At 47.1% G+C, this 24,767-nt stretch overlaps 1 protein-coding gene across 5 annotated transcripts in view; it reads right to left on the bottom strand.

Moving 5' to 3' along the window:
• LOC124001246 (lipopolysaccharide-responsive and beige-like anchor protein) overlaps positions 1–24,767 on the bottom strand; it is a 399,363-nt gene that overhangs the window by 283,899 nt on the left and 90,697 nt on the right. For all 5 annotated transcript variants that reach the window (XM_046307891.1, XM_046307893.1, XM_046307892.1 and 2 more), the window contains exons 23-26: positions 11,217–12,782; positions 10,599–10,771; positions 9,211–9,364; positions 4,809–4,989 (exon numbers count right to left, since the gene is read on the bottom strand). In XM_046307891.1, coding sequence (XP_046163847.1) covers positions 4,809–4,989; positions 9,211–9,364; positions 10,599–10,771; positions 11,217–12,782 — 2,074 coding nt within the window. The remainder of the gene's footprint in view (positions 1–4,808; positions 4,990–9,210; positions 9,365–10,598; positions 10,772–11,216; positions 12,783–24,767) is intronic.

The following is a 24,767-nucleotide window of genomic DNA, read 5'->3' as shown; positions in this document are numbered from 1 at the left end:
CGGTGGTCAAATCAAATCAAATTTATTTATATAGCCCTTCGTACATCAGCTGATATCTCAAAGTGCTGTACAGAAACCCAGCCTAAAACCCCAAACAGCAAACAACGCAGGTGTAAAAGCACGGTGGCTAGGAAAAACTCCCTAGAAAGGCCAAAACCTAGGAAGAAACCTAGAGAGGAACCAGGCTATGTGGGGTGGCCAGTCCTCTTCTGGCTGTGCCGGGTGGAGATTATAACAGAACATGGCCAAGATGTTCAAATGTTCATAAATGACCAGCATGGTCGAATAATAATAAAGCAGAACAGTTGAAACTGGAGCAGCAGCACAGTCAGGTGGACTGGGGACAGCAAGGAGCCATCATGTCAGGTAGTCCTGGGGCACTGTCCTAGGGCTCAGGTCCTCCGAGAGAGAGAAAGAAAGAGAGAATTAGAGAGAGCATATGTGGGGTGGCCAGTCCTCTTCTGGCTGTGCCGGGTGGAGATTATAACAGAACGTGGCCAAGATGTTCAAATGTTCATAAATGACCAGCATGGTTGAATAATAGTAAGGCAGAACAATTGAAACTGGAGCAGCAGCATGGCCAGGTGGACTGGGGACAGCAAGGAGTCATCATGTCAGGTAGTCCTGGGACATGGTCCTAGGGCCCAGGCCAGTTGAAACTGGAGCAGCAGCATGGCCAGGTGGACTGGGGACAGCAAGGAGTCATCATGTCAGGTAGTCCTGGGGCATGGTCCTAGGGCTCAGGTCCTAGGACCAGCTAGTAACAGTGACTAAGGTTCAGGGCAGGGTACTAGACGGTGGTCAGCTAGTAACAGTGACTAAGGTTCAGGGCAGGGTACTGGACGGTGATCAGCTAGCGGTGACTATTTAATAGTCTGATGGCCTGGAGATAGAAGCTGTTTTTCAGTCTCTTGGTCCCAGCTATGATGAAGCTGTACTGTAACTGCCTTCTAGATGGTAGCGGGGTGAACAGACCGTGGCTGAGGTGCTTGATAATCTTCTTGTCCTTGTTTTCACACTGGGTGCTGAAGATGTCCAGGAGGAAGACACACTTCCCCTGGTGAAGAATTGGGCTGGAGAGCACTGTGGCTGTGGACAATGCAGTTGCCCTACCAGGCGGTGATAAAGCCTGACAGGATGCTCTCAATGGTGCATCTATAGAAGTTTGTGAGGGTCTTGGGGGCCAAGCGGAATTTCTTCAGCCTCCTGAGGACGAAGAGGCGCTGTTACGCCTTCTTCACCACACTGTGTGTGGATGGACCATTTCATATTGTCAGTGATGTGTACGCTGAGGAACTTTCACCCTCTCCTCTACTGTCCCGTCAATGTGGATGGGTGTGTGCTCTCTCTGCTGTCTCCTGAAGTCCACAATCAGCTCCTTCATGTTGTTGACGTTGAGGGAGAGGTTATTTTCCTGGTACAACTCTGCCAGGGCCCTCACCTCCTCCCTGTAGGATGACTCATCGTTGTTGGTAATCAGGCCTACCACTGTTGTGTCGTCTGCAAACTTGATGACTAAGTTAGAGACGTGTGTAGCCACACAGTCATGGGTGAACAGGGAGTACAGGAGGGTCTGAGCACGCACCCTTGTGGGGCCCCTGTATTGAGGATCAGCGAAGTGGAGGTGTTGTTGCCTACCTTTACCACCTGGGGGCAGATCTTCAGGAAGTCCAGGGGTGAAGTTGTGAGAGAACGAGCAACCAAAAAAATCAAGGCAGGAGGAGACAGAGAGAAGCCAAGAGAAGAGAGAATTGGGGAGAGACAGAAAGTGAGAAGTGAGGAGCGGTTGAGAAAGTATTGAACTCTCCAGAAACAAGGTCAAGGCTCCAGTCCACATGGACAACAGAGTTCACCTCTTCTCTCCCTGCTCCCCTAGTCCCAACACTAGTTCTTCCTGTATCCAAGGAAAGATCTCCTTGTATCCTAGGTCAAACTAGATCTCCCTGTATCCTAGGTCACACTAGTTCTAACTGTATCCAAGGTCACACTAGTTCTCACTGTATCCAAACCCTGCATGGGGTTCATTCAATATTGGATGACAATGGTGCCTCACTGCATGTGCGTCTTGCCTGGGTAACAAACTACCTCACAGAAAAATGAGGTAAAATATCCACTGTTTGTTAACTTCAGGTAGGTTTCTGGCTCCTGCCACTGCAAGGGGGCATTTTTTTATTTTTAATGTGATATATTGCGGTGCTATATTCTGAGCACCGCTTTCTATTTTGCTTTCTATCTTTCTTTTATCCCCTCCCTCGTTTCTGAATTTGACAAATGTAAACTCTGAACCGTCTAGATAAGAGGTGGAAGTATTTCATCGGGAATGGTCTGGAGTTTTACATTATTTTTTTTATTTTTTATTTTTTATTTCACCTTTATTTAACCAGGTAGGCTAGTTGAGAACAAGTTCTCATTTGCAACTGCGACCTGGCCAAGATAAAGCATAGCCGTGTGAACAGACAACACAGAGTTACACATGGAGTAAACAATTAACAATTCAATAACACAGTAAAAAAATAAAAAAGGGGAGTCTATATACATTGTGTGCAAAAGGCATGAGGAGGTAGGCGAATAATTACAATTTTGCAGATTAACACTGGAGTGATAAATGATCAGATGGTCATGTACATGTAGAGATATTGGTGTGCAAAAGAGCAGAAAAGTAAATAAATAAAAACAGTATGGGGATGAGGTAGGTGAAAATGCATGGGCTATTTACCAATAGACTATGTACAGCTGCAGCGATCGGTTACCTGCTCAGATAGCAGATGTTTGAAGTTAGTGAGGGAGATAAAAGTCTCCAACTTCAGCGATTTTTGCAATTCGTTCCAGTCACAGGCAGCAGAGAACTGGAACGAAAGGCGGCAAAATGAGGTGTTGGCTTTAGGGATGATCAGTGAGATACACCTGCTGGAGCGCGTGCTACGGATGGGTGTTGCCATCGTGACCAGTGAACTGAGATAAGGCGGAGCTTTACCTAGCATGGACTTGTAGATGACCTGGAGCCAGTGGGTCTGGCGACGAATATGTAGCGAGGGCCAGCCGACTAGAGCATACAAGTAGCAGTGGTGGGTGGTATAAGGTGCTTTAGTGACAAAACGGATAGCACTGTGATAGACTGCATCCAGTTGGCTGAGTAGAGTGTTGGAAGCAATTTTGTAGATGACATCACCGAAGTCGAGGCTTTGTTGCGGAATAGAAAGCAGACTCTTGATTTGATTTTCGATTGGAGATGTTTGATATGAGTCTGGAAGGAGAGTTTACAGTCTTGCCAGACACCTAGGTACTTATAGATGCCCACATATTCAAGGTCGGAACCATCCAGGGTGGTGATGCTGGTCAGGCAGCGAAAAGTTGAAAAGCATGCATTTGGTTTTACTAGCGTTTAAGAGCAGTTGGAGGCCACGGAAGGAGTGTTGTGTGGCATTGAAGCTCGTTTGGAGGTTAGATAGCACAGTGTCCAAGGACGGGCCGGAAGTATATAGAATGGTGTCGTCTGCGTAGAGGTGGATTTGGGAATCGCCCGCAGCAAGAGCAACATCATTGATATATACAGAGAAAAGAGTCGGCCCGAGAATTGAACCCTGTGGCACCCCCATAGAGACTGCCAGAGGACCGGACAGCAGTGTGTGTGTGTGTGTGTGTGTGTGTGTGTGTGTGTGTGTGTGTGTGTGTGTGTGTGTGTGTGTGTGTGTGTGTGTGTGTGTGTGTGTGTGTGTGTGTGTGTGTGTGTGTGTGTGTGTGTGTGTGTGTGTGTGTGTGTGTGTGTGTGTGTGTGTGTGTGTGTGTGTGTGTGTGTGTGTGTGTGTGTAAGTTCCCCCTTGAAACCTTGTTACAGTCTACCCAAATCCAATAACTGCACCAGCAACAGGGAAGGAATGCATCATCAAAAATGTATCTCATAACGGGAGATCTCTAAAAGCAGGCATGTGCTACGACAGCATCACTCTCTCCAACAAGCTCTCCACCAATGAGAATGGCCGTTGGGATAAACCCAGAAACAAAACGCGACTGGCTGTCAGCTGAACAAGGTGGCGTACAGGGTGACCATTTTGTTTACGAGCTAGTTTGTAAGGAGTATTTAAAAGCAAAAATGGATACCCAAGCACGGCCCATTACCCAAATGGAGCAGATGGTTTAAATCACCATGCATAGTCTTACTGTACTAGGGAGCTTAGGAGTTGGATGAGGGGTGGGTTGGAGGTTGGATAAGGTGGTTGGTGTAATGTAGTGCCTGAATAAAATGAATAATGTAAAGCATTTGAAGTATATTTTATTCAGCTAGCAGAGCAGGGGTCTAGCCGTGTCTCGGAGCTGTCACTGGGTTACTTTAATAGACTGGAACGAGGCAGAGAAAGAGAAAGAGAGCGAGAGAGAGGCAGGCCTAGGGCTATAGCCAGGGCCATTACGGGGGAAAATCACCTAATCATATGCGGCCATTTTAGAGTGTTGCAGCGCAGAGGGGTTATAATAACAAGATAAGAGAGGGCTGCTACGAGCCAAGAGAGAGAGAGAGAAAGAGAGAGGCTATATACGGAGAGCTTTGGCAGCTCAGGCTGCTATTAGAGTCTACTGCAGTCTGATATAGAGGGGGATTGATGAAAAGAGGTGAATGAGGAGGAACAGAGTGAGAAAAGGAGGAAGTGAAGAGACGAGGAAAAGAGGGAAACAAGAAGGGAGGACATGTAAAGAACAGAACAGGAAGAGAAGATGGGAACTGGGGAGAGGAGATGTGACGAGATGGAAAAGACCAGGAGGGATGGAGGAGGAGAGAGAGGCAGAGAGAGGCAGAGAGGTTCTTCCATACGTACCCAGGCGGAGGCTCTGTCTGAGGATACCGCCAGAGGACATGTTCTTCTCAGCCTCGATCTCGGTGAAGTTGAGGGAGGAGGCGAAGATCAGAACATCCACCAGGTTGATGAGGCGCTGCAGGAAGGTGACCGACGCCTCCACCGACAGACCCTGGGACGGCTCAATGTTCTCCAGATCATGCTGAGGAGAAGAAGAGGGACAAACACCACCATCACTAGCATCATTACTGTCAAATCCAAACTAAATGATGACATGTAGCTACTAGTCAACTTAGGGACCCTGTTTGGTAAGAAAGGGAAATGGTTCAACGTCTGCTGAGCAACATCATCTTGTCAATTCAATATCCACTCTGTCCATTTTAGATTTCAATCCAATTAAATCCTCATCGAATTTAAACCGGTCTTTGAATCGAATTATGATGGAATTGATCCCTGCTGTAGCCACAGCCACCAGTCCATACTGGACATTGATTCCAGTGTAAATGGTAAAGGGAGTGGTATGGAGGGGACAGACAGAGGACCACAGGTCCATCAGGGTTTATGTTATACTGGAGTGCTACTGTCACTGGGGTCAGACAGTACAAAAACACACTAACCATGTTAGCACTGGCCAACTGTAAGTCTAATGTGATTGGAGAAAGGTCAATGGGGATGGATGGACAGGGATAACCTCCTGTGGGTGGCCACAGAGACAGACAGACAGACAAACAGACAGACAGGGAAACAGAAATGGAAACAGAGACAGACACAGAGAGACAGACACAGAGAGACAGACACAGAGAGACAGACACAGAGAGACAGACACAGAGAGACAGAGACAGACAGACACAGAGAGACAGACACAGAGAAACAGAGACATACAGAGACAGAAACAGAGAGACAGAAACAGAGAGACAGAAACAGAGAGACAGACACAGAGAGAGAGACAGAGAGAGAGAGAGACAGAGAGAGAGAGAGACAGAGAGAGAGAGAGAGAGACAGAGAGAGACAGAGACAGAGACATACAGAGACATACAGAGACAGACAGAGACAGACAGAGACAGACAGAGACAGACAGAGACAGACAGAGACAGACAGAGACAGACAGAGACAGACAGAGACAGACAGACAGAGACATACAGAGACAGACAGAGACAGACAGAGACAGACAGAGACAGACAGAGACAGACAGAGACAGACAGAGACGGAAACAGAAACAGAGAGACAGAAACAGAAAGACAGAGACAGACACGGAAACAGAAACAGAGAGACAGAAACAGAAAGACAGACACAGACAGACAGAGAGACAGAGACACACAGAGACAGACAGAGACACACAGAGAGACAGAACAGAGAGACAGAAACAGAAAGACAGAGACAGACACGGAAACAGAAACAGAGAGACAGAAACAGAAAGACAGAGAGACAGAAACAGAAAGACAGAGACAGAGAGACAGAGACAGAGAGACAGAGACACACAGAGAGACACACAGAGAGACAGAGACACACCAGACCGACACACCAGACCGACACACCAGACCGACACACCAGACCGACACACCAGACCGACAGACAGACAGACACAGAGAGACAGACAGACACAGAGAGACAGACAGACACAGAGAGACAGACAGACACAGAGAGACCGACAGACACAGAGAGACCGACAGACACAGAGAGACCGACAGACACAGAGAGACCGACAGACACAGAGAGACCGACAGACACAGAGAGACCGACAGACACAGAGAGACCGACAGACACAGAGAGACCGACAGACACAGAGAGACCGACAGACACAGAGAGACCGACAGACACAGAGAGACCGACAGACACAGAGAGACCGACAGACACAGAGAGACCGACAGACACAGAGAGACCGACAGACACAGAGAGACCGACAGACACAGAGAGACCGACAGACACAGAGAGACAGACACAGAGAGACAGACACAGAGAGACAGACACAGAGAAACAGACACAGAGAAACAGACACAGAGAAACAGACAGAGACATACAGAGACAGAAACAGAGAGACAGAAACAGAGAGACAGAAACAGAGAGACAGAAACAGAGAGACAGAAACAGAGAGACAGAAACAGAGAGACAGAGACAGAGAGACAGAAACAGAGAGACAGAAACAGAGAAACAGACACAGAGAGACAGAGAAACAGAGAGACAGAAACAGAGAGACAGAGAGACAGAGACAGAGAAACAGAGAGACAGAGAGACAGAGAGACAGAAACAGAGAGACAGAGAAACAGAGAGACAGAGAGACAGAAACAGAGAGACAGAGAAACAGAGAGACAGAGAGACAGAAACAGAGAGACAGAGAAACAGAGAAACAGAGAGACAGAGAGACAGAAACAGAGAGACAGAGAGACAGAAACAGAAACAGAGAGACAGAAACAGAGAGACAGAGAGACAGAAACAGAGAGACAGAGAAACAGAGAGACAGAGAGACAGAGAGACAGAAACAGAGAGACAGAGAGACAGAGAGACAGAAACAGAGAGACAGAGAGACAGAAACAGAAACAGAGAGACAGAGAAACAGAGAGACAGAGAGACAGAAACAGAGAGACAGAGAAACAGAGAGACAGAGAGACAGAAACAGAGAGACAGAGAGACAGAAACAGAGAGACAGAGAGACAGAGACAGAGAGACAGAGAAACAGAGAGACAGAGACAGACCGACACGGAAACAGAGAGACAGAGAGACAGAGAAACAGAAACAGAGAGACAGAGAAACAGACACAGAGAAACAGACACAGAGAAACAGAGAGACAGAGAGACAGAGAAACAGAAACAGAGAGACAGAGAAACAGACACAGAGAAACAGACACAGAGAAACAGACACAGAGACAGACAGAGACAGACAGAGACAGACACGGAAACAGAAACAGAGAGACAGAAAGACAGAAACAGAAAGACAGAAACAGAAACAGAGACAGAAACAGAGAGACAGAAACAGAAAGACAGAAACAGAAAGACAGAAACAGAAACAGAAACAGAAACAGAAAGACAGAAACAGAAAGACAGAAACAGAAAGACAGAGAGACAGAAAGACAGAGAGACAGAAACAGAAAGACAGAGACAGAGAGACAGAAACAGAGAGACAGAGAGACAGAAAGACAGAGAGACAGAGAGACAGAAACAGAAACAGAGAGACAGAGAGACAGAAACAGAAAGAAACAGAAACAGAAAGACAGAAACAGAAAGACAGAAACAGAAAGACAGAAACAGAAAGACAGAGAGACAGAGAGACAGAAACAGAGAGACAGAGACAGAGAGACAGAGAGACAGAGAGACAGAGAGACAGAAACAGAGAGACAGAAACAGAGAGACAGAGAGACAGAGAGACAGAAACAGAGAGACAGAGACAGAGAGACAGAGAGACAGAGACAGAGAGACAGAGAGACAGAAACAGAGAGACAGAGACAGAGAGACAGAGAGACAGAGAGACAGAAACAGAGAGACAGAAACAGAGAGACAGAGAGACAGAGAGACAGAAACAGAGAGACAGAGACAGAGAGACAGAAACAGAAAGAGACAGAGAGACAGAGACAGAGAGAGAGAGAGAGAGACAGAGAGAGAAAGACAGAGAGAGAAAGACAGAGACAGAGAGACAGAGAGAGAGAGAGAAGACAGAGAGAGAGAGAGACAGAGAGAGAGAGACAGAGAGAGAGAGAGAGAGAGAGAGAGAGACAGAGAGAGAGAGAGAGAGAGAGAGAGACAGAGAGAGAGAGACAGAGAGAGAGAGAGACAGAGACAGACACACAGAGAGACAGAGAGACAGAGAGACACACAGAGAGACAGAGAGACACACAGAGAGACAGAGACACACAGAGACACATAGAGAGACAGAGACACATAGAGAGACAGAGACACACAGAGAGACAGAGACACACAGAGAGACAGAGACACACAGAGAGACAGAGACACACAGAGAGACAGAGACACACAGAGAGACAGAGACACACAGAGAGACACAGACACACAGAGAGACACACAGAGAGACAGAGACACACAGAGAGACAGAGACACACAGAGAGACAGAGACAGACAGAGACACACAGAGACAGACAGACCGACACACAGACCGACACAACAGACCGACACAACAGACCGACACAACAGACCGACACAACAGACCGACACAACAGACCGACACAACAGACCGACACAACAGACCGACACAACAGACCGACACAACAGACCGACACAACAGACCGACACAACAGACCGACACAACAGACCGACACAACAGACCGACACAACAGACCGACACAACAGACCGACACAACAGACAGACACAACAGACCGACACAACAGACAGACACAACAGACAGACACAACAGACCGACACAACAGACCGACACAACAGACCGACACAACAGACAGACACAACAGAGAATGTCTCTCACTGAAGAGGATGTGGCAGCAGAAAGCAGGGGCAGGATGCCTCCACAGGACATGATGAGGTTGTCCACCACCTGAGAGATGAGGTGCACTGTGTTGTGGACAAACACCACATTCTCACTGCTGTTCACAAAGTCCATCACCGTCTTAGTGGAGTGACTGGGAGAGAGGAGACGGCATAAATTACACAGAGGTACATAGAAGCTAAACATTATAATCATTGAATCAATGTACAACACAATCAATGCCTTCAGCGCCTTCAGAATGTATTCATACCCCTTGACATATTCCACATTTTGTTGTGTTACAGCCTGAAGTCAAAACTGACTCAATATTTATTTCCCCCTCACCCATCTAAACACAATATCCTATATAGACAAATGGATTTCTTTTTAATAGAAATGCTTCCTAATTTATTGAGAATGAAACACAGAAATATCTCATTTACATAAGTATTCACACTCCCTTGTTTACACTTTGTAGAAGCACCTTTGGCAGCGATTGCAGCTGTGAGCTTTCTGGGAGGGTCTCTAAGAGCTTTACACACCTGAATTGTACAACATTTGCCCATGATTCTTTCCAAAACTCTTCAAGCTCTGTCAAGTTGGTTGTTGAACATTGCTAGACAACCATTTTCAGGTCTTGCCATAGATTTTCAAGCCGATTTAAGTAAAAACTGTGTCTCGGCCACTCAAGAACATTCAATGTCGTCTTGGTAAGCAACTCCCGTGTAGATTTGGCCTTGTGTTTTAGGTTGTTGTCCTGCTGAAAGGTGAATTAATATCCCAGTGTCTGGTGGAAAGCAGACAACAATGTCTTCCTCTAGGACTTTGCCTGTGTTAAGCTCCATTCCATTCAGTTTATTTTTACCCTGACTCAAAAAACTTCTTAAACACTATTATTGCACACAGAGTGAGTCCATGCAATTTATTTTGCGATTTATTAAGCACATTTACACTTCTGGTCTTATTTAGACTTGCCATAACCAAGGGGTTGAATACTCATTGACTCAAGACGTTTCAGCTTTTCATTATTTATTCATTTGTTTAAAAAATAAATCCAAATTGACATTATGGGATAATGTGTGTAGGCTAGTGTCATAAAATCTACATTTTAAATTCAGGCTGTAACACAACACAATGTGGAAAAGGTCAAGGGGTGTGAATACTTTGAAGTCTCTGTATCTATTCTGTTAAACCTTATTTTACATGTTGACTGAAAGCACATTCTCATTTACAGCAACGACCCGGAGATCCAGTTTGCAGGATAGACTATTTTTTGTTTTAAGTTAGTGAGTTGGAAAGTTGCCTGTCCAGCAACCATTCTAGTGTTAGAAATCAGATCAAAATGCTATGCAATTCTCCATGTATTTCAACCAATTCCCCTCCTTTACCTCCTCCACATCTGCACGTCAGTCTCGATGGAGAAGAGCAGGTCTGTGAGCAGGCGCTGGTGCATGTGAGACCAACGGAACTCTGGAATACGGAACATGGTGGAGCGAGCGGAGGAGCTGCTCTCGCTGGCCTGGCCTCCTGAGGCACCGGCCGCGTCGCCCTGAGGAACTTCCTGTGGTACAGCACTCAGGACAGTTAGCAGCAGCATTAGCCACATATATATATATATATATATTTGTATGGCTAATTCTAAATCCAAAGCTAATCCTGTTTATATTTGTATGGCTAATGCTAAAGTCAAAGCTATTCATGTTTATATTTGTATAACTAATGCTAAAGTCAAAGCTATTCATGTTTATATTTATATGGCTAAAGCCAAAGCTAATCCTGTTTGTTTGTATGTATGTATGTATGTAGACATACATACATGCATACATACATACATACAAACAGGATTAGCTTTGGCTTTAGCCATACAAATATAAACAGGATTAGTTTTAGCCATATAGCCATACCCACGTACATACTGTATATTATAAAGCACTTATCGTGAAAGACACAATTTACATGTAAATACATGTTAAGACCAGTAAATAGATGAAGCAGTGATGACATACAGGTGTGGAGGTCTCCTTTAGAGCCAGTCTCTCTGTGTCTGAGGCCACACTGGACACATCCAGCCTGGCAATGTGGATCTCTTTGGTCTTGGTGACAGAGCCAGGGCCCTCTGCTGCACTGTCTTTCCCTGCCTCCACAGCAGTAGCAGTGGCTACTTTCAGAGAGGTATCAGTCCTGGAGCTGGGGGCCTCTGTGGCCTGTGGGGCTTCTGGCTGGAACCCCTTGGTGCTGGGGGCCTCTGCTGGTGCCACAGCCTGTGGGGTGTCAGATTTAGAGACAGTGGCCCCTACTGCTGCTGGTAGTATGGCCTCCAGGGCTGAAGGGGGTGATGTTGTGGACTCTAAAGGCTGCCATGCTGGCTCTGTGCTGGTTGGGTCGGTGCCTGGTGCAGACGGGTTAAGGTCAATCTCCTCCATTTTAGGGGGTTGTGTCTGACTCTCCTCAGGTACAGAAGCAGGTGGTGTGGCTTGACTTTCCACTGCTGACTTTCTGACCTCGGCAACACTCTCCTCTTCCTTCTCCTTTCCAGTTTTAACCTCCGTCTTGACCTCCTCTGCTTTAACCTCTTCCATCTTCTCCTCCTCAACTACAACCTCCTCTGTCTTCACCTCCTCTTGTTCCTTTTCTTCGTCCTCTCCACCAGCGGCGGAGACAAAAGAGGATTCCTCCATGCTGTCGTCGGTGGAGCTGGGTCGGACCTGGTCACTGACTGACTGGACAGATGCCCCGACCGCTGACCCCTCCGCCACGCTGCCCTCCTGGCAGGCCGAGATGGCAGCAGAGACCTGTCCCTCCGGTCGCTTTGCGAGTTCCGGTTCCTTGGGTTCGTTCAGGGAATCTTCAGACGTAAGAACGTTGGAGGCTTTGCAGCTGTGCGTTTTAGACCCCTTCTCTCCATCCGTTTGAAGTCTTACTACTTTGTCGGTATCAGATGTTGTAGCATCGTCGCTCGTTTCTGATTTAGCCACCTTCGCGTCTTCAGTTTCTGGCTCGGTCGCTTCGTCTGTTTCAGCTGTGCTTGCTGCTGCAGCTTCATCAGTCTTGTCTGTGTCTGTCTCAGTCATGGCCTCAACAGTCTTACTGCTGACTTTATCCCCAGTGAGTTTAGCTTCAGTCTCCTGTGTAGTAACTTCAGCTCTGTCACCAGCACCTCCTCTCTGATCCTCAGAGATCTGATTCTGGACCTGCTGTAGTTCCTCCTCTTCTTCAGCTCTGGCCAGCATGTTGGACACAGTTATGGGTGCTTGACCCCTCTGACTTCTATCTCCTTCTCTCTCTGGAGGGCTGGGGGTGGAGGCAGATGCTGTTGAGGTTTCTGAGTGAGGGGTAGTGTTGGGGGACTCCTGGTTCTGGGGGACGCCCTCTGGGTCAATGGTGAGCTCGATCACGGTGGAGGGGGCGGTCTCCTCCCCCTGATCCCTGTTGGTCCGGAGCTGGCCCAGAATCTCAGAGTCTCGGCTGGCCCCGGAAATGGTCCGGATACCAGCCGCATCGCCCTCGGAGCCCAGTCTCTGGTACTGACGGAACATACGGGCCAGGTTCTCCTTGTGCTGCTCAAAGGTCACCTGCAAACATAAACAAAGCAAAGTGTTAGTTTCGTTTGACAGGTGCCATGTGGGGCCTACAACAAACTTTAGACCAGATTTTAGCTACATAGATAGATTTTTTTAAATATTCGAGTCAATAAGCAGATGCTCTTATCCAGAGTGACTTACAGGAGCAATTTGGGTTAAGTGCCTTGCTCAAGGGCACAGACAGATTTTTCACTTAGTCGGCTCGGGGAGGCGAACCAGTGACCTTTCGGGTTACTGACCCAATGCTCTTAACCACTAGGCTACCTGCCACCCCCAATGACTGAGGGTCAGTGACATGTCCAGAGTATCATCTCGTCACCATCTGGGAGTCTATAGAGAACAATTATCTGCTGTGGCATTTGAGGAAGAGACCAACACCCATCCATGTTAGCAGTCATAGATGAGTTAGTAGATACTGTAAAGTGTGTCTGCCAGTTGAACATCGTCCGTGTGTCATCGGCAAATCATCACTCTCCTAATTTAAGGCTCTGCATTAATCACTGTGGCTCTGAGGACAGAAAGTCAAAGGGAAGTAAAGGGGGAGAAAATACATCCAAACTAGATCATCTACGATGCTTTTAACTAAGAACATTTAGAGACCCACAGACAGACAGACAGAGACAGACAGAGACAGACAGAGACAGACAGAGACAGACAGAGACAGACAGAGACAGACAGAGACAGAGAAAGCGTAACTATTTGTAATTAATTAGGCATTAGTCATTAATGTTCTAAATTAGATGGCTAAAAGGCTGGTCATTAATCTTCTGGTACTGGGTTGGCTGTGATTGTTAATCCATATCTGTTTTCTCAGAGTAGAAAAGTAAAGAGGCCTTTCTAAACGCACCGATAATAATGTCCTTCTCTCTCCGGTATAACGATCACAGTCTAGTGACTTAGCCTTCTCTCTCCGGTATAACGATCACAGTCTAGTGACTTAGCCTTCTCTCTCCGGTATAACGATCACAGTCTAGTGACTTAGCCTTCTCTCTCCGGTATAACGATCACAGTCTAGTGACTTAGCCTTCTCTCTCCGGTATCACAGTCTAGTGACTTAGCCTTCTCTCTCCGGTATAACGATCACAGTCTAGTGACTTAGCCTTCTCTCTCCGGTATAACGATCACAGTCTAGTGACTTAGCCTTCTCTCTCCGGTATAACGATCACAGTCTTCTCTCTCCGGTATAACGATCACAGTCTAGTGACTTAGCCTTCTCTCTCCGGTATAACGATCACAGTCTAGTGACTTAGCCTTCTCTCTCCGGTATAACGATCACAGTCTAGTGACTTAGCCTTCTCTCTCCGGTATAACGATCACAGTCTAGTGACTTAGCCTTCTCTCTCCGGTATAACGATCACAGTCTAGTGACTTAGCCTTCTCTCTCCGGTATAACGATCACAGTCTAGTGACTTGGCCTTCTCTCTCCGGTATAACGATCACAGTCTAGTATAATAATAAATAATATGCCATTTAGCAGACGCTTTTATCCAAAGCGACTTACAGTCATGTGTGCATACATTCTACGTATGGGTGGTCCCGGGAATCGAACCCACTACCCTGGCGTTACAAGCGCCATGCTCTACCAACTGAGCTACAGAGGGACCATAAGTGACTTAGCCTTCTCTCTTCGGTTTAACGATCACAGTCTAGTGACTTAGAGCCCCCAAAAGTCTCTGCTTCATTTGACATTTAGCATTTTTTACCAATTAAAAGCATGCTGCATTGCATTCAAAGGAGAGCAGTATGACCATATGGAAACAACACTGGAGTGGTTGGTCAGTGGAATAACGTCACACTGCGATGCAGTACATTAAAATGATGCATGTTGGCCTTAAATGGGTTTCTATAAAGACTGAATTACCATTAGAATGGGAGTACTGTACTGTATTTAAAACTGTGGTTAGCGTAGAGCTACGATAAGAGACCAGCAGCACTGGGTGGCCAAGGCATCAGTTTAGCCAATCTGGTCTAATTTAATTCTAGTCCATGTCTTGGTTAGGGGTATGGAACATTTTTATGGTAGTGTAGGAAAACAGTGCAGGCTATTCTAACCTGACAGCTATTAGCTGGACGCGCTGTCTATAGACAAATCATACAGGGCTGCAAATTGACCTTACAAATTGCATTATAAACAACAACAAAAATGACAAACTGAAGAAGAAAAATTGGTTATCAAATTTCAATATCCCTCTAAACAACCCACCTGTAAACAAACTGTATTCCAATCCATTTCAACTCAACATAATACAAACTGAGATCACAACGCAGACCAATCTGAAACCTGAATGCAATGCAAGGTTTGGCTGCAGTCCTCCATCCTTCTCTTAGTCCACTTAACAACTGTTCAGAGATCAGTTTGGGCCCCAGACCGCAGGCTGTGTGGTGTGAGGCTGGGTGGCTCACCACTGGTCCAGGGAGACCCCCTATAGCAGGTTAGGACCTGGGAGTCCCATTGAGATCAATAGATAGGCGGTGACCACAAAACAAAGGGGAAATGGGGAAAGCCAGCGCGGCTCTAATCCAATTAGCTAAATGCAATTCCTCCCTCCTCCCAAATCAATGTCGTCTGTCTCTGCCTGCCGCAGTCCTGCCTGGACTGAAATATCTCCCTCTCTCTCTCTCTCCCTCTCTCCTGCCCTCTACCTCTCTCCTGCCCTCTACCTCTCTCCTGCCCTCTACCTCTCTCCTGCCCTCTACCTCTCTCCTGCCCTCTACCTCTCTCCTGCCCTCTACCTCTCTCCTGCCCTCTACCTCTCTCCTGCCCTCTACCTCTCTCCTGCCCTCTACCTCTCTCCTGCCCTCTACCTCTCTCCTGCCCTCTACCTCTCTCCTGCCCTCTACCTCTCTCTCTCGCCCTCTCTCTCTTGCCCTCTTGCCCTCTCTCTCTTGCCCTCTTGCCCTCTCTCTCTCTTGCCCTCTTGCCCTCTCTCTCTCTTGCCCTCTTGCCCTCTCTCTCTTGCCCTCTTGCCCTCTCTCTCTCTTGCCCTCTTGCCCTCTCTCTCTCTTGCCCTCTTGCCCTCTCTTGCCCTCTTGCCCTCTCTCTCTCTTGCCCTCTTGCCCTCTCTCTCTCTTGCCCTCTTGCCCTCTCTCTCTTGCCCTCTCTCTCTTGCCCTCTCTCTCTCTTGCCCTCTCTCTCTCTTGCCCTCTTGCCCTCTCTCTCTTGCCCTCTCTCTCTCTCTCTTGCCCTCTCTCTCTCTCTCTTGCCCTCTCTCTCTCTCTCTTGCCCTCTCTCTCTCTCTCTTGCCCTCTCTCTCTCTCTTGCCCTCTCTCTCTCTCTCTTGCCCTCTCTCTCTCTCTCTTGCCCTCTCTCTCTCTCTCTTGCTCTCTCTCTCTCTTGCCCTCTCTCTCTCTCTCTCTCTTGCCCTCTTGCCCTCTTGCCCTCTTGCCCTCTTGCCCTCTTGCCCTCTCTCTTGCCCTCTCTCTTGCCCTCTCTCTTGCTCTCTCTCTTGCTCTCTTGCTCTCTCTCTTGCTCTCTTGCCCTCTCTCTTGCTCTCTTGCCCTCTCTCTTGCTCTCTTGCCCTCTCTCTTGCTCTCTTGCCCTCTCTCTTGCTCTCTTGCCCTCTCTCTTGCTCTCTTGCCCTCTCTCTTGCTCTCTTGCCCTCTCTCTTGCTCTCTTGCCCTCTCTCTTGCTCTCTTGCCCTCTCTCTTGCTCTCTTGCCCTCTCTCTTGCTCTCTTGCCCTCTCTCTTGCTCTCTTGCCCTCTCTCTCTCTTGCTCTCTTGCCCTCTCTCTTGCTCTCTTGCCCTCTCTCTTGCTCTCTTGCCCTCTCTCTTGCTCTCTTGCTCCTCTCTCTTGCTCTCTTGCCCTCTCTCTTGCTCTCTTGCCCTCTCTCTTGCTCTCTTGCCCTCTCTCTTGCTCTCTTGCCCTCTCTCTTGCTCTCTTGCCCTCTCTCTTGCTCTCTTGCCCTCTCTCTTGCTCTCTTGCCCTCTCTCTTGCTCTCTTGCCCTCTCTCTTGCTTGCCCTCTCTCTCTTGCCCTCTCTCTTGCCCTCTTGCCCTCTCTCTCTTGCCCTCTCTCTTGCCCTCTTGCCCTCTCTCTTGCTCTCTTGCCCTCTCTCTGCCTCTCTTGCTCTCTTGCTCTCTCTTGCTCTCTTGCCCTCTCTCTTGCTCTCTTGCCCTCTCTCTTGCTCTCTTGCCCTCTCTCTTGCTCTCTTGCCCTCTCTCTTGCTCTCTTGCCCTCTCTCTTGCTCTCTTGCCCTCTCTCTTGCTCTCTTGCCCTCTCTCTCTCTTGCCCTCTCTCTCTCTTGCCCTCTCTCTCTCTTGCCCTCTCTCTCTCTTGCCCTCTCTCTCTCTTGCCCTCTCTCTCTCTCTCTCTCTCTCTTGCCCTCTCTCTCTCTTGCCCTCTCTCTCTCTTGCCCTCTCTCTCTCTTGCCCTCTCTCTCTCTTGCCCTCTCTCTCTTGCCCTCTCTCTCTCTTGCCCTCTCTCTCTCTTGCCCTCTCTCTCTCTTGCCCTCTCTCTCTCTTGCCCTCTCTCTCTCTTGCCCTCTCTCTCTCTTGCCCTCTCTCTCTCTTGCCCTCTCTCTCTCTTGCCCTCTCTCTCTCTTGCCCTCTCTCTCTCTTGCCCTCTCTCTCTTTGCCCTCTCTCTCTCTTTGCCCTCTCTCTCTCTTGCCCTCTCTCTCTCTTGCCCTCTCTCTCTCTTGCCCTCTCTCTCTCTTGCCCTCTCTCTCTCTTGCCCTCTCTCTTGCCCTCTCTCTTGCCCTCCCTCTCTCTCTCTTGCCTCTCTCTCTTGCCCTCTCTCTCTCTTGCCCTCTCTCTCTCTTGCCCTCTCTCTCTCTTGCCCTCTCTCTCTCTTGCCCTCTCTCCCTCTTGCCCTCTCTCCCTCTTGCCCTCTCTCCCTCTTGCCCTCTCTCCCTCTTGCCCTCTCTCCCTCTTGCCCTCTCTCCCTCTTGCCCTCTCTCCCTCTTGCCCTCTCTCTCTCTCCCTCTCTCTCTCTCTTGCCCTCTCTCTCTCTCTCCTCTCTCTCAGATCCTTTTCCCCTGATCATGTGAAGCAGGAATTCGAGCAGAGCACTGACTGGTGATGTCTTTGGGAACCAGAAGGGCGACCATTAAGACCACATGGTTAAGGACAGCTAGACAGTTACATTGTCCTCCTATATCTCACACAGTTGGGTTCCGAAGCTATGGGACAGGGTCCACCAGATAGTCTCATTTGTTTAGGGAAACTAAAGGTACTAAGTAGATATCCCAATAACTCCCACTGCTCAGCCTCAGCACTGTGGAACTTCTATACAATACACACTAGGCCTACAGTTTACCCTACGAGAAGTCCTGTGTGTGTGTGTGTGTGTGTGTGTGTGTGTGTGTGTGTGTGTGTGTGTGTGTGTGTGTGTGTGTGTGTGTGTGTGTGTGTGTGTGTGTGTGTGTGTGTGTGTGTGTGTGTGTGTGTGTGTGTGTGTGTGTGTGTGTGTGTGTGTAGCCCTGGTCAATGTTCTCCATGTCCTGCACTTCCCTCTCCTTTGTGGAGTTGTCGATGTGTCCATCTCTGCATTAAGGCTGAACAATAGAGAGAGTCTAGAGGCTACATCTCAACATGTTGAGTCTCAATACTGGGAGGCTTTGTACTGTGGATCCATACTCCCTTGTGTCTTGTGAACTGCTGCTAGTAGAGAACTCGCGTCCACATTAGAGTAAACACACAGTTTGTAATGTGTACAAACGGCTATTGATCTAATAAAAGGGTAGAAATAGACATGATTCAAACAGGGCGATATCTGAAGGCCCCATCTGGTTTCTTCTGCTTCACAAGCACTCCTGCACTAATGTCTCTTCATCTGTTAATGTCAGATGTCATCATTTCCACAAGGTGGATGCTACAGAGAAGCTGACTGTTGACGCTAGAAGGATACGGAGTCCTTCACACACTGATGACGGATTTAGAAATCTTCCTCAAATCCAACTCATTTGTGTGCAGAGCTGGGAGAAAGGCATCGTGTGTGTGTGTGTGTGTGTGTGTGTGTGTGTGTGTGTGTGTGTGTGTGTGTGTGTGTGTGTGTGTGTGTGTGTGTGTGTGTGTGTGTGTGTGTGTGTGTGTGTGTGTGTGTGTGTGTGTGTGTGTGTGTGTGTGTGTGTGTGTGTGTGTCAGCACCACCTGCAGAAACATCTGCCTGGTCTGCTCACACTGCGGCACAAAACCTGCTGCTGCTCTGGCTCAGATAAAGGACACACACATTTGTGTACACACGTGGGCGCGCACACACACACTAACATGTTGGTTCATTCATACAGAAAGGTGTGCATTCATCATACTTTTCTTACACATGTGCACCCACCCCACACAACCAACAGTTACACACAGGCAAGACCTTTGACTGCACCCACCCCACACAACCAACAGTTACACACAGGCAGTTAAACCCGGTCTCCTCCACCACTACTGTAAATACTGATGGAGGATGAAAACCCGGTCTCCTCCACCACTACTGTAAATACTGATGGAGGATGAAAACCCGGTCTCCTCCACCACTACTGTAAATACTGATGGAGGATGAAAACCCGGTCTCCTCCACCACTACTGTAAATACTGATGGAGGATGAAAACCCGGTCTCCTCCACCACTACTGTAAATACTGATGCAGGATGAAAACCCGGTCTCCTCCACCACTACTGTAAATACTGATGCAGGATGAAAACCTGATGGAGGATGAAAACCCGGTCTCCTCCACCACTACTGTAAATACTGATGGAGGATGAAAACCCGGTCTCCTCCACCACTACTGTAAATACTGATGGAGGATGAAAACCCGGTCTCCTCCACCACTACTGTAAATACTGATGCAGGATGAAAACCCTCCTCCACCACTACTGGTCTCCTCCACCACTACTGTAAATACTGATGGAGGATGAAAACCCGGTCTCCTCCACCACTACTGTAAATACTGATGGAGGATGAAAACCCGGTCTCCTCCACCACTACTGTAAATACTGATGGAGGATGAAAACCCGGTCTCCTCCACCACTACTGTAAATACTGATGGAGGATGAAAACCCGGTCTCCTCCACCACTACTGTAAATACTGATGGAGGATGAAAACCCGGTCTCCTCCACCACTACTGTAAATACTGATGGAGGATGAAAACCCGGTCTCCTCCACCACTACTGTAAATACTGATGCAGGATGAAAACCCGGTCTCCTCCACCACTACTGTAAATACTGATGGAGGATGAAAACCCGGTCTCCTCCACCACTACTGTAAATACTGATGGAGGATGAAAACCCGGTCTCCTCCACCACTACTGTAAATACTGATGGAGGATGAAAACCCGGTCTCCTCCACCACTACTGTAAATACTGATGGAGGATGAAAACCCGGTCTCCTCCACCACTACTGTAAATACTGATGGAGGATGAAAACCCGGTCTCCTCCACCACTACTGTAAATACTGATGGAGGATGAAAACCCGGTCTCCTCCACCACTACTACTGATGGAGGATGAAATACTGAAATGGAGGATGAAAACCCGGTCTCCTCCACCACTACTGTAAATACTGATGGAGGATGAAAACCCGGTCTCCTCCACCACTACTGTAAATACTGATGGAGGATGAAAACCCGGTCTCCTCCACCACTACTGTAAATACTGATGGAGGATGAAAACCCGGTCTCCTCCACCACTACTGTAAATACTGATGGAGGATGAAAACCCGGTCTCCTCCACCACTACTGTAAATACTGATGGAGGATGAAAACCCGGTCTCCTCCACCACTACTGTAAATACTGATGGAGGATGAAAACCCGGTCTCCTCCACCACTACTGTAAATACTGATGGAGGATGAAAACCCGGTCTCCTCCACCACTACTGTAAATACTGATGGAGGATGAAAACCCGGTCTCCTCCACCACTACTGTAAATACTGATGGAGGATGAAAACCCGGTCTCCTCCACCACTACTGTAAATACTGATGGAGGATGAAAACCCGGTCTCCTCCACCACTACTGTAAATACTGATGGAGGATGAAAACCCGGTCTCCTCCACCACTACTGTAAATACTGATGGAGGATGAAAACCCGGTCTCCTCCACCACTACTGTAAATACTGATGGAGGATGAAAACCCGGTCTCCTCCACCACTACTGTAAATACTGATGGAGGATGAAAACCCGGTCTCCTCCACCACTACTGTAAATACTGATGGAGGATGAAAACCCGGTCTCCTCCACCACTACTGTAAATACTGATGGAGGATGAAAACCCGGTCTCCTCCACCACTACTGTAAATACTGATGGAGGATGAAAACCCGGTCTCCTCCACCACTACTGTAAATACTGATGGAGGATGAAAACCACTACTGTAAATACTGATGGAGGATGAAAACCCGGTCTCCTCCACCACTACTGTAAATACTGATGGAGGATGAAAACCCGGTCTCCTCCACCACTACTGTAAATACTGATGGAGGATGAAAACCCGGTCTCCTCCACCACTACTGTAAATACTGATGGAGGATGAAAACCCGGTCTCCTCCACCACTACTGTAAATACTGATGGAGGATGAAAACCCGGTCTCCTCCACCACTACTGTAAATACTGATGGAGGATGAAAACCCGGTCTCCTCCACCACTACTGTAAATACTGATGGAGGATGAAAACCCGGTCTCCTCCACCACTACTGTAAATACTGATGGAGGATGAAAACCCGGTCTCCTCCACCACTACTGTAAATACTGATGGAGGATGAAAACCCGGTCTCCTCCACCACTACTGTAAATACTGATGGAGGATGAAAACCCGGTCTCCTCCACCACTACTGTAAATACTGATGGAGGATGAAAACCCGGTCTCCTCCACCACTACTGTAAATACTGATGGAGGATGAAAACCCGGTCTCCTCCACCACTACTGTAAATACTGATGGAGGATGAAAACCCGGTCTCCTCCACCACTACTGTAAATACTGATGGAGGATGAAAACCCGGTCTCCTCCACCACTACTGTAAATACTGATGGAGGATGAAAACCCGGTCTCCTCCACCACTACTGTAAATACTGATGGAGGATGAAAACCCGGTCTCCTCCACCACTACTGTAAATACTGATGGAGGATGAAAACCCGGTCTCCTCCACCACTACTGTAAATACTGATGGAGGATGAAAACCCGGTCTCCTCCACCACTACTGTAAATACTGATGGAGGATGAAAACCCGGTCTCCTCCACCACTACTGTAAATACTGATGGAGGATGAAAACCCGGTCTCCTCCACCACTACTGTAAATACTGATGGAGGATGAAAACCCGGTCTCCTCCACCACTACTGTAAATACTGATGGAGGATGAAAACCCGGTCTCCTCCACCACTACTGTAAATACTGATGGAGGATGAAAACTCCGGTCTCCTCCACCACTACTGTAAATACTGATGGAGGATGAAAACCGGTCTTCTCCACCACTACTGTAAATACTGATGGAGGATGAAAACCCGGTCTCCTCCACCACTACTGTAAATACTGATGGAGGATGAAAACCCGGTCTCCTCCACCACTACTGTAAATACTGATGGAGGATGAAAACCCGGTCTCCACCACTGACGTATACAGGTTTGGTCATTATGATTCAAAAAAAGAGGCTAGAAGTGAATGTCTAGTATCACCTTATTTAACCAGAATTATAGATTTGAAAAGAGCAGGAAGACTACATTAGGCAGAGGTGATTTCACTGTAATAATGTACAGTGGGGCAAAAAAGTATTTAGTCAGCCACCAATTGTGCAAGTTCTCCCACTTAAAAAGATGAGAGAGGCCTGTAATTGCCAACAATGACCTCTGTCATTGCCAACAAAGGGTATATAACAAAGTATTGAGATAAACTTGTGTTATTGACCAAATACTTATTTTCCACCATAATTTGCAACTAAATTCATAAAAAAATCCTACAATGTGATTTTCTGGATTTTTTTCCCCCTCATTTTGTCTGTCATAGTTGAAGTGTACCTATGATGAAAATTACAGGCCTCTCATCTTTTTAAGTGGGAGAACTTGCACAATTGGTGGCTGACTAAATACTTTTTTGCCCCACTGTAAGTAATAAATCAGTGATAGATGAGTCAGTGTTCATGTAATAAGAAATCATATGACTTAAAAACACAATGTTATTTTTGTGGGAAACGTATAAATTAATTTATGCAATTTTCATAAAAATTCACATAAGAAACAGAGGCACTTCTTTTTAATTTCGTAATATACACAATGTGTTCCAAACGGCATATAAAACATGAAATGAATAGAGGCTTAGATGCATAGCAGAAGGTGTGTGTATACAGTATGTAGATACTTCTGAACGTGTGTCTGTATTTATCAGGATGATCCCAGTGGGCTGGTTAAATTGATGAGGCCTTGTTTCTCTGATTGTTGAGGTGCAGCTCAGGATGAATATTCAATGTGTTCAGAATAGGCTTTCTAGAAACCTCAGAGCGAAGGAGGAGACAATGTGTGTGGGTAGAGGGAGAGAGTGGTAGACACACACACACACACACACACACACACACACACACACACACACACACACACACACAGCAGCAGTGGGAGGAGAGCAACAGTGACAAACAGCTCTGGTGCTACAGAGGTGGCAGGAAATCTATCAAACCGGACAATAAAATTGCAATTGAGTTTCTCCTGCTTTTTTTTATAGCAAATGCATGTATCTGGATGGCTAGTGCCCGCCGCACCTACTCAATTCAAAGACTGCATGGGACCCTCTGTGTGTGTGTGTGTGTGTGTGGTGCTGTTTTTAGATTAGAGCATGGGCACTGTAAACAGAGCTAAGCAGCAAGAGCATTAATCTTGTGCAATTATGGGAAAAGGGCAATTACCATCTGTCCAGTACTGAAGAGAATGATCAATTCCACTACTCAGTCGCACACATTTTTACTCAGTCGCACACATTTTTGCACAGCGGCTGGTATGGCAGTGTCGTAAAGTGAAACTACAGAGCAGCGTGTGATTGTGGCCATGTGCAACGTGCTACAGCAATAAGCTCGGGGCGACACACAACCCTAAACACACAAGGTGTTATTTACAAATAAACAGTCACTTTGGGTTTATTTTCTACTGCACAGGACTGATGTCAATTGGACAAGTCTATGACTTTTAACATGTGTCTTCACATCCGCTCCCAGCCCATTTAAAAGGGTCATGTTACTGCAAAACTATTCTTTAATATACAATATATCAATAAATATGTGAAGAATCATTCATGGTGTGCTTTCATGGAAAAAATGACATTTCTTAAAGGTCTCATGAATAAATGCTGTGTATTTACTGCTACAGTCTACAGTGTAGAAAGCAACCATCGTGATTTGATGTTTAAGCTTGTGTAAAACTCTGAAGTGAAATAGTCCTTATCATTTGTCTATGAACAGCTTTAGTACAAAATGAAAAAAAAAGTACAAAAATCTAGTACAAAAATCACAAAAAGGAAATGACTGAAAAAATGCCTTTCACGATAAGAGACTTAAAGTCCCAAGGCAAAAATGCAGAAACGGCAGCAGAATCATTTGGAACAGTCTAGCCAGAATTGGCGGTGATGTCATTTTGTAGCAGTCTTTGTTTGTTTTTTCCCACGTCTCCACAACGACATATTAACTCAGCACTGTCCTTACCAATGATATGAGAAATCCTTCAGTCAGATATGATAATGGATACACAAAGTTAATTTTTCGCATACAACCTTTAGGTTGGGTACACACGGACAGGGTTGAGGTGGGGTACGTAAATGTTGAGGTCGAGAGCTTTTGGTCTCGCAAATACTGTGCAACCAAGCCAACCAACTTCAGTCCTGAGAAGGAGAGACAGTGCCAAATGGTGTAACTGTGCCCCCTAGTGGCCTTTATCCATCACTACATCCTCAGAACTCCATAGACATCGACCTCAACACAAAAATAGCCTAGTACCCCTCAACCAACCTTCAATCTGCCAAGCTTTATAAACCACCCACACCACAATCCGACGCCGACCAAATTACTTCACTGCCTTGGA

Source organism: Oncorhynchus gorbuscha, linkage group LG17 (assembly GCF_021184085.1).
Source record: "Oncorhynchus gorbuscha isolate QuinsamMale2020 ecotype Even-year linkage group LG17, OgorEven_v1.0, whole genome shotgun sequence".
Classification (NCBI taxonomy): domain Eukaryota; kingdom Metazoa; phylum Chordata; class Actinopteri; order Salmoniformes; family Salmonidae; genus Oncorhynchus; species Oncorhynchus gorbuscha.
Note: the sequence above shows the minus strand (reverse complement) of the source record. Positions and strands in the feature narration are given on the sequence as shown.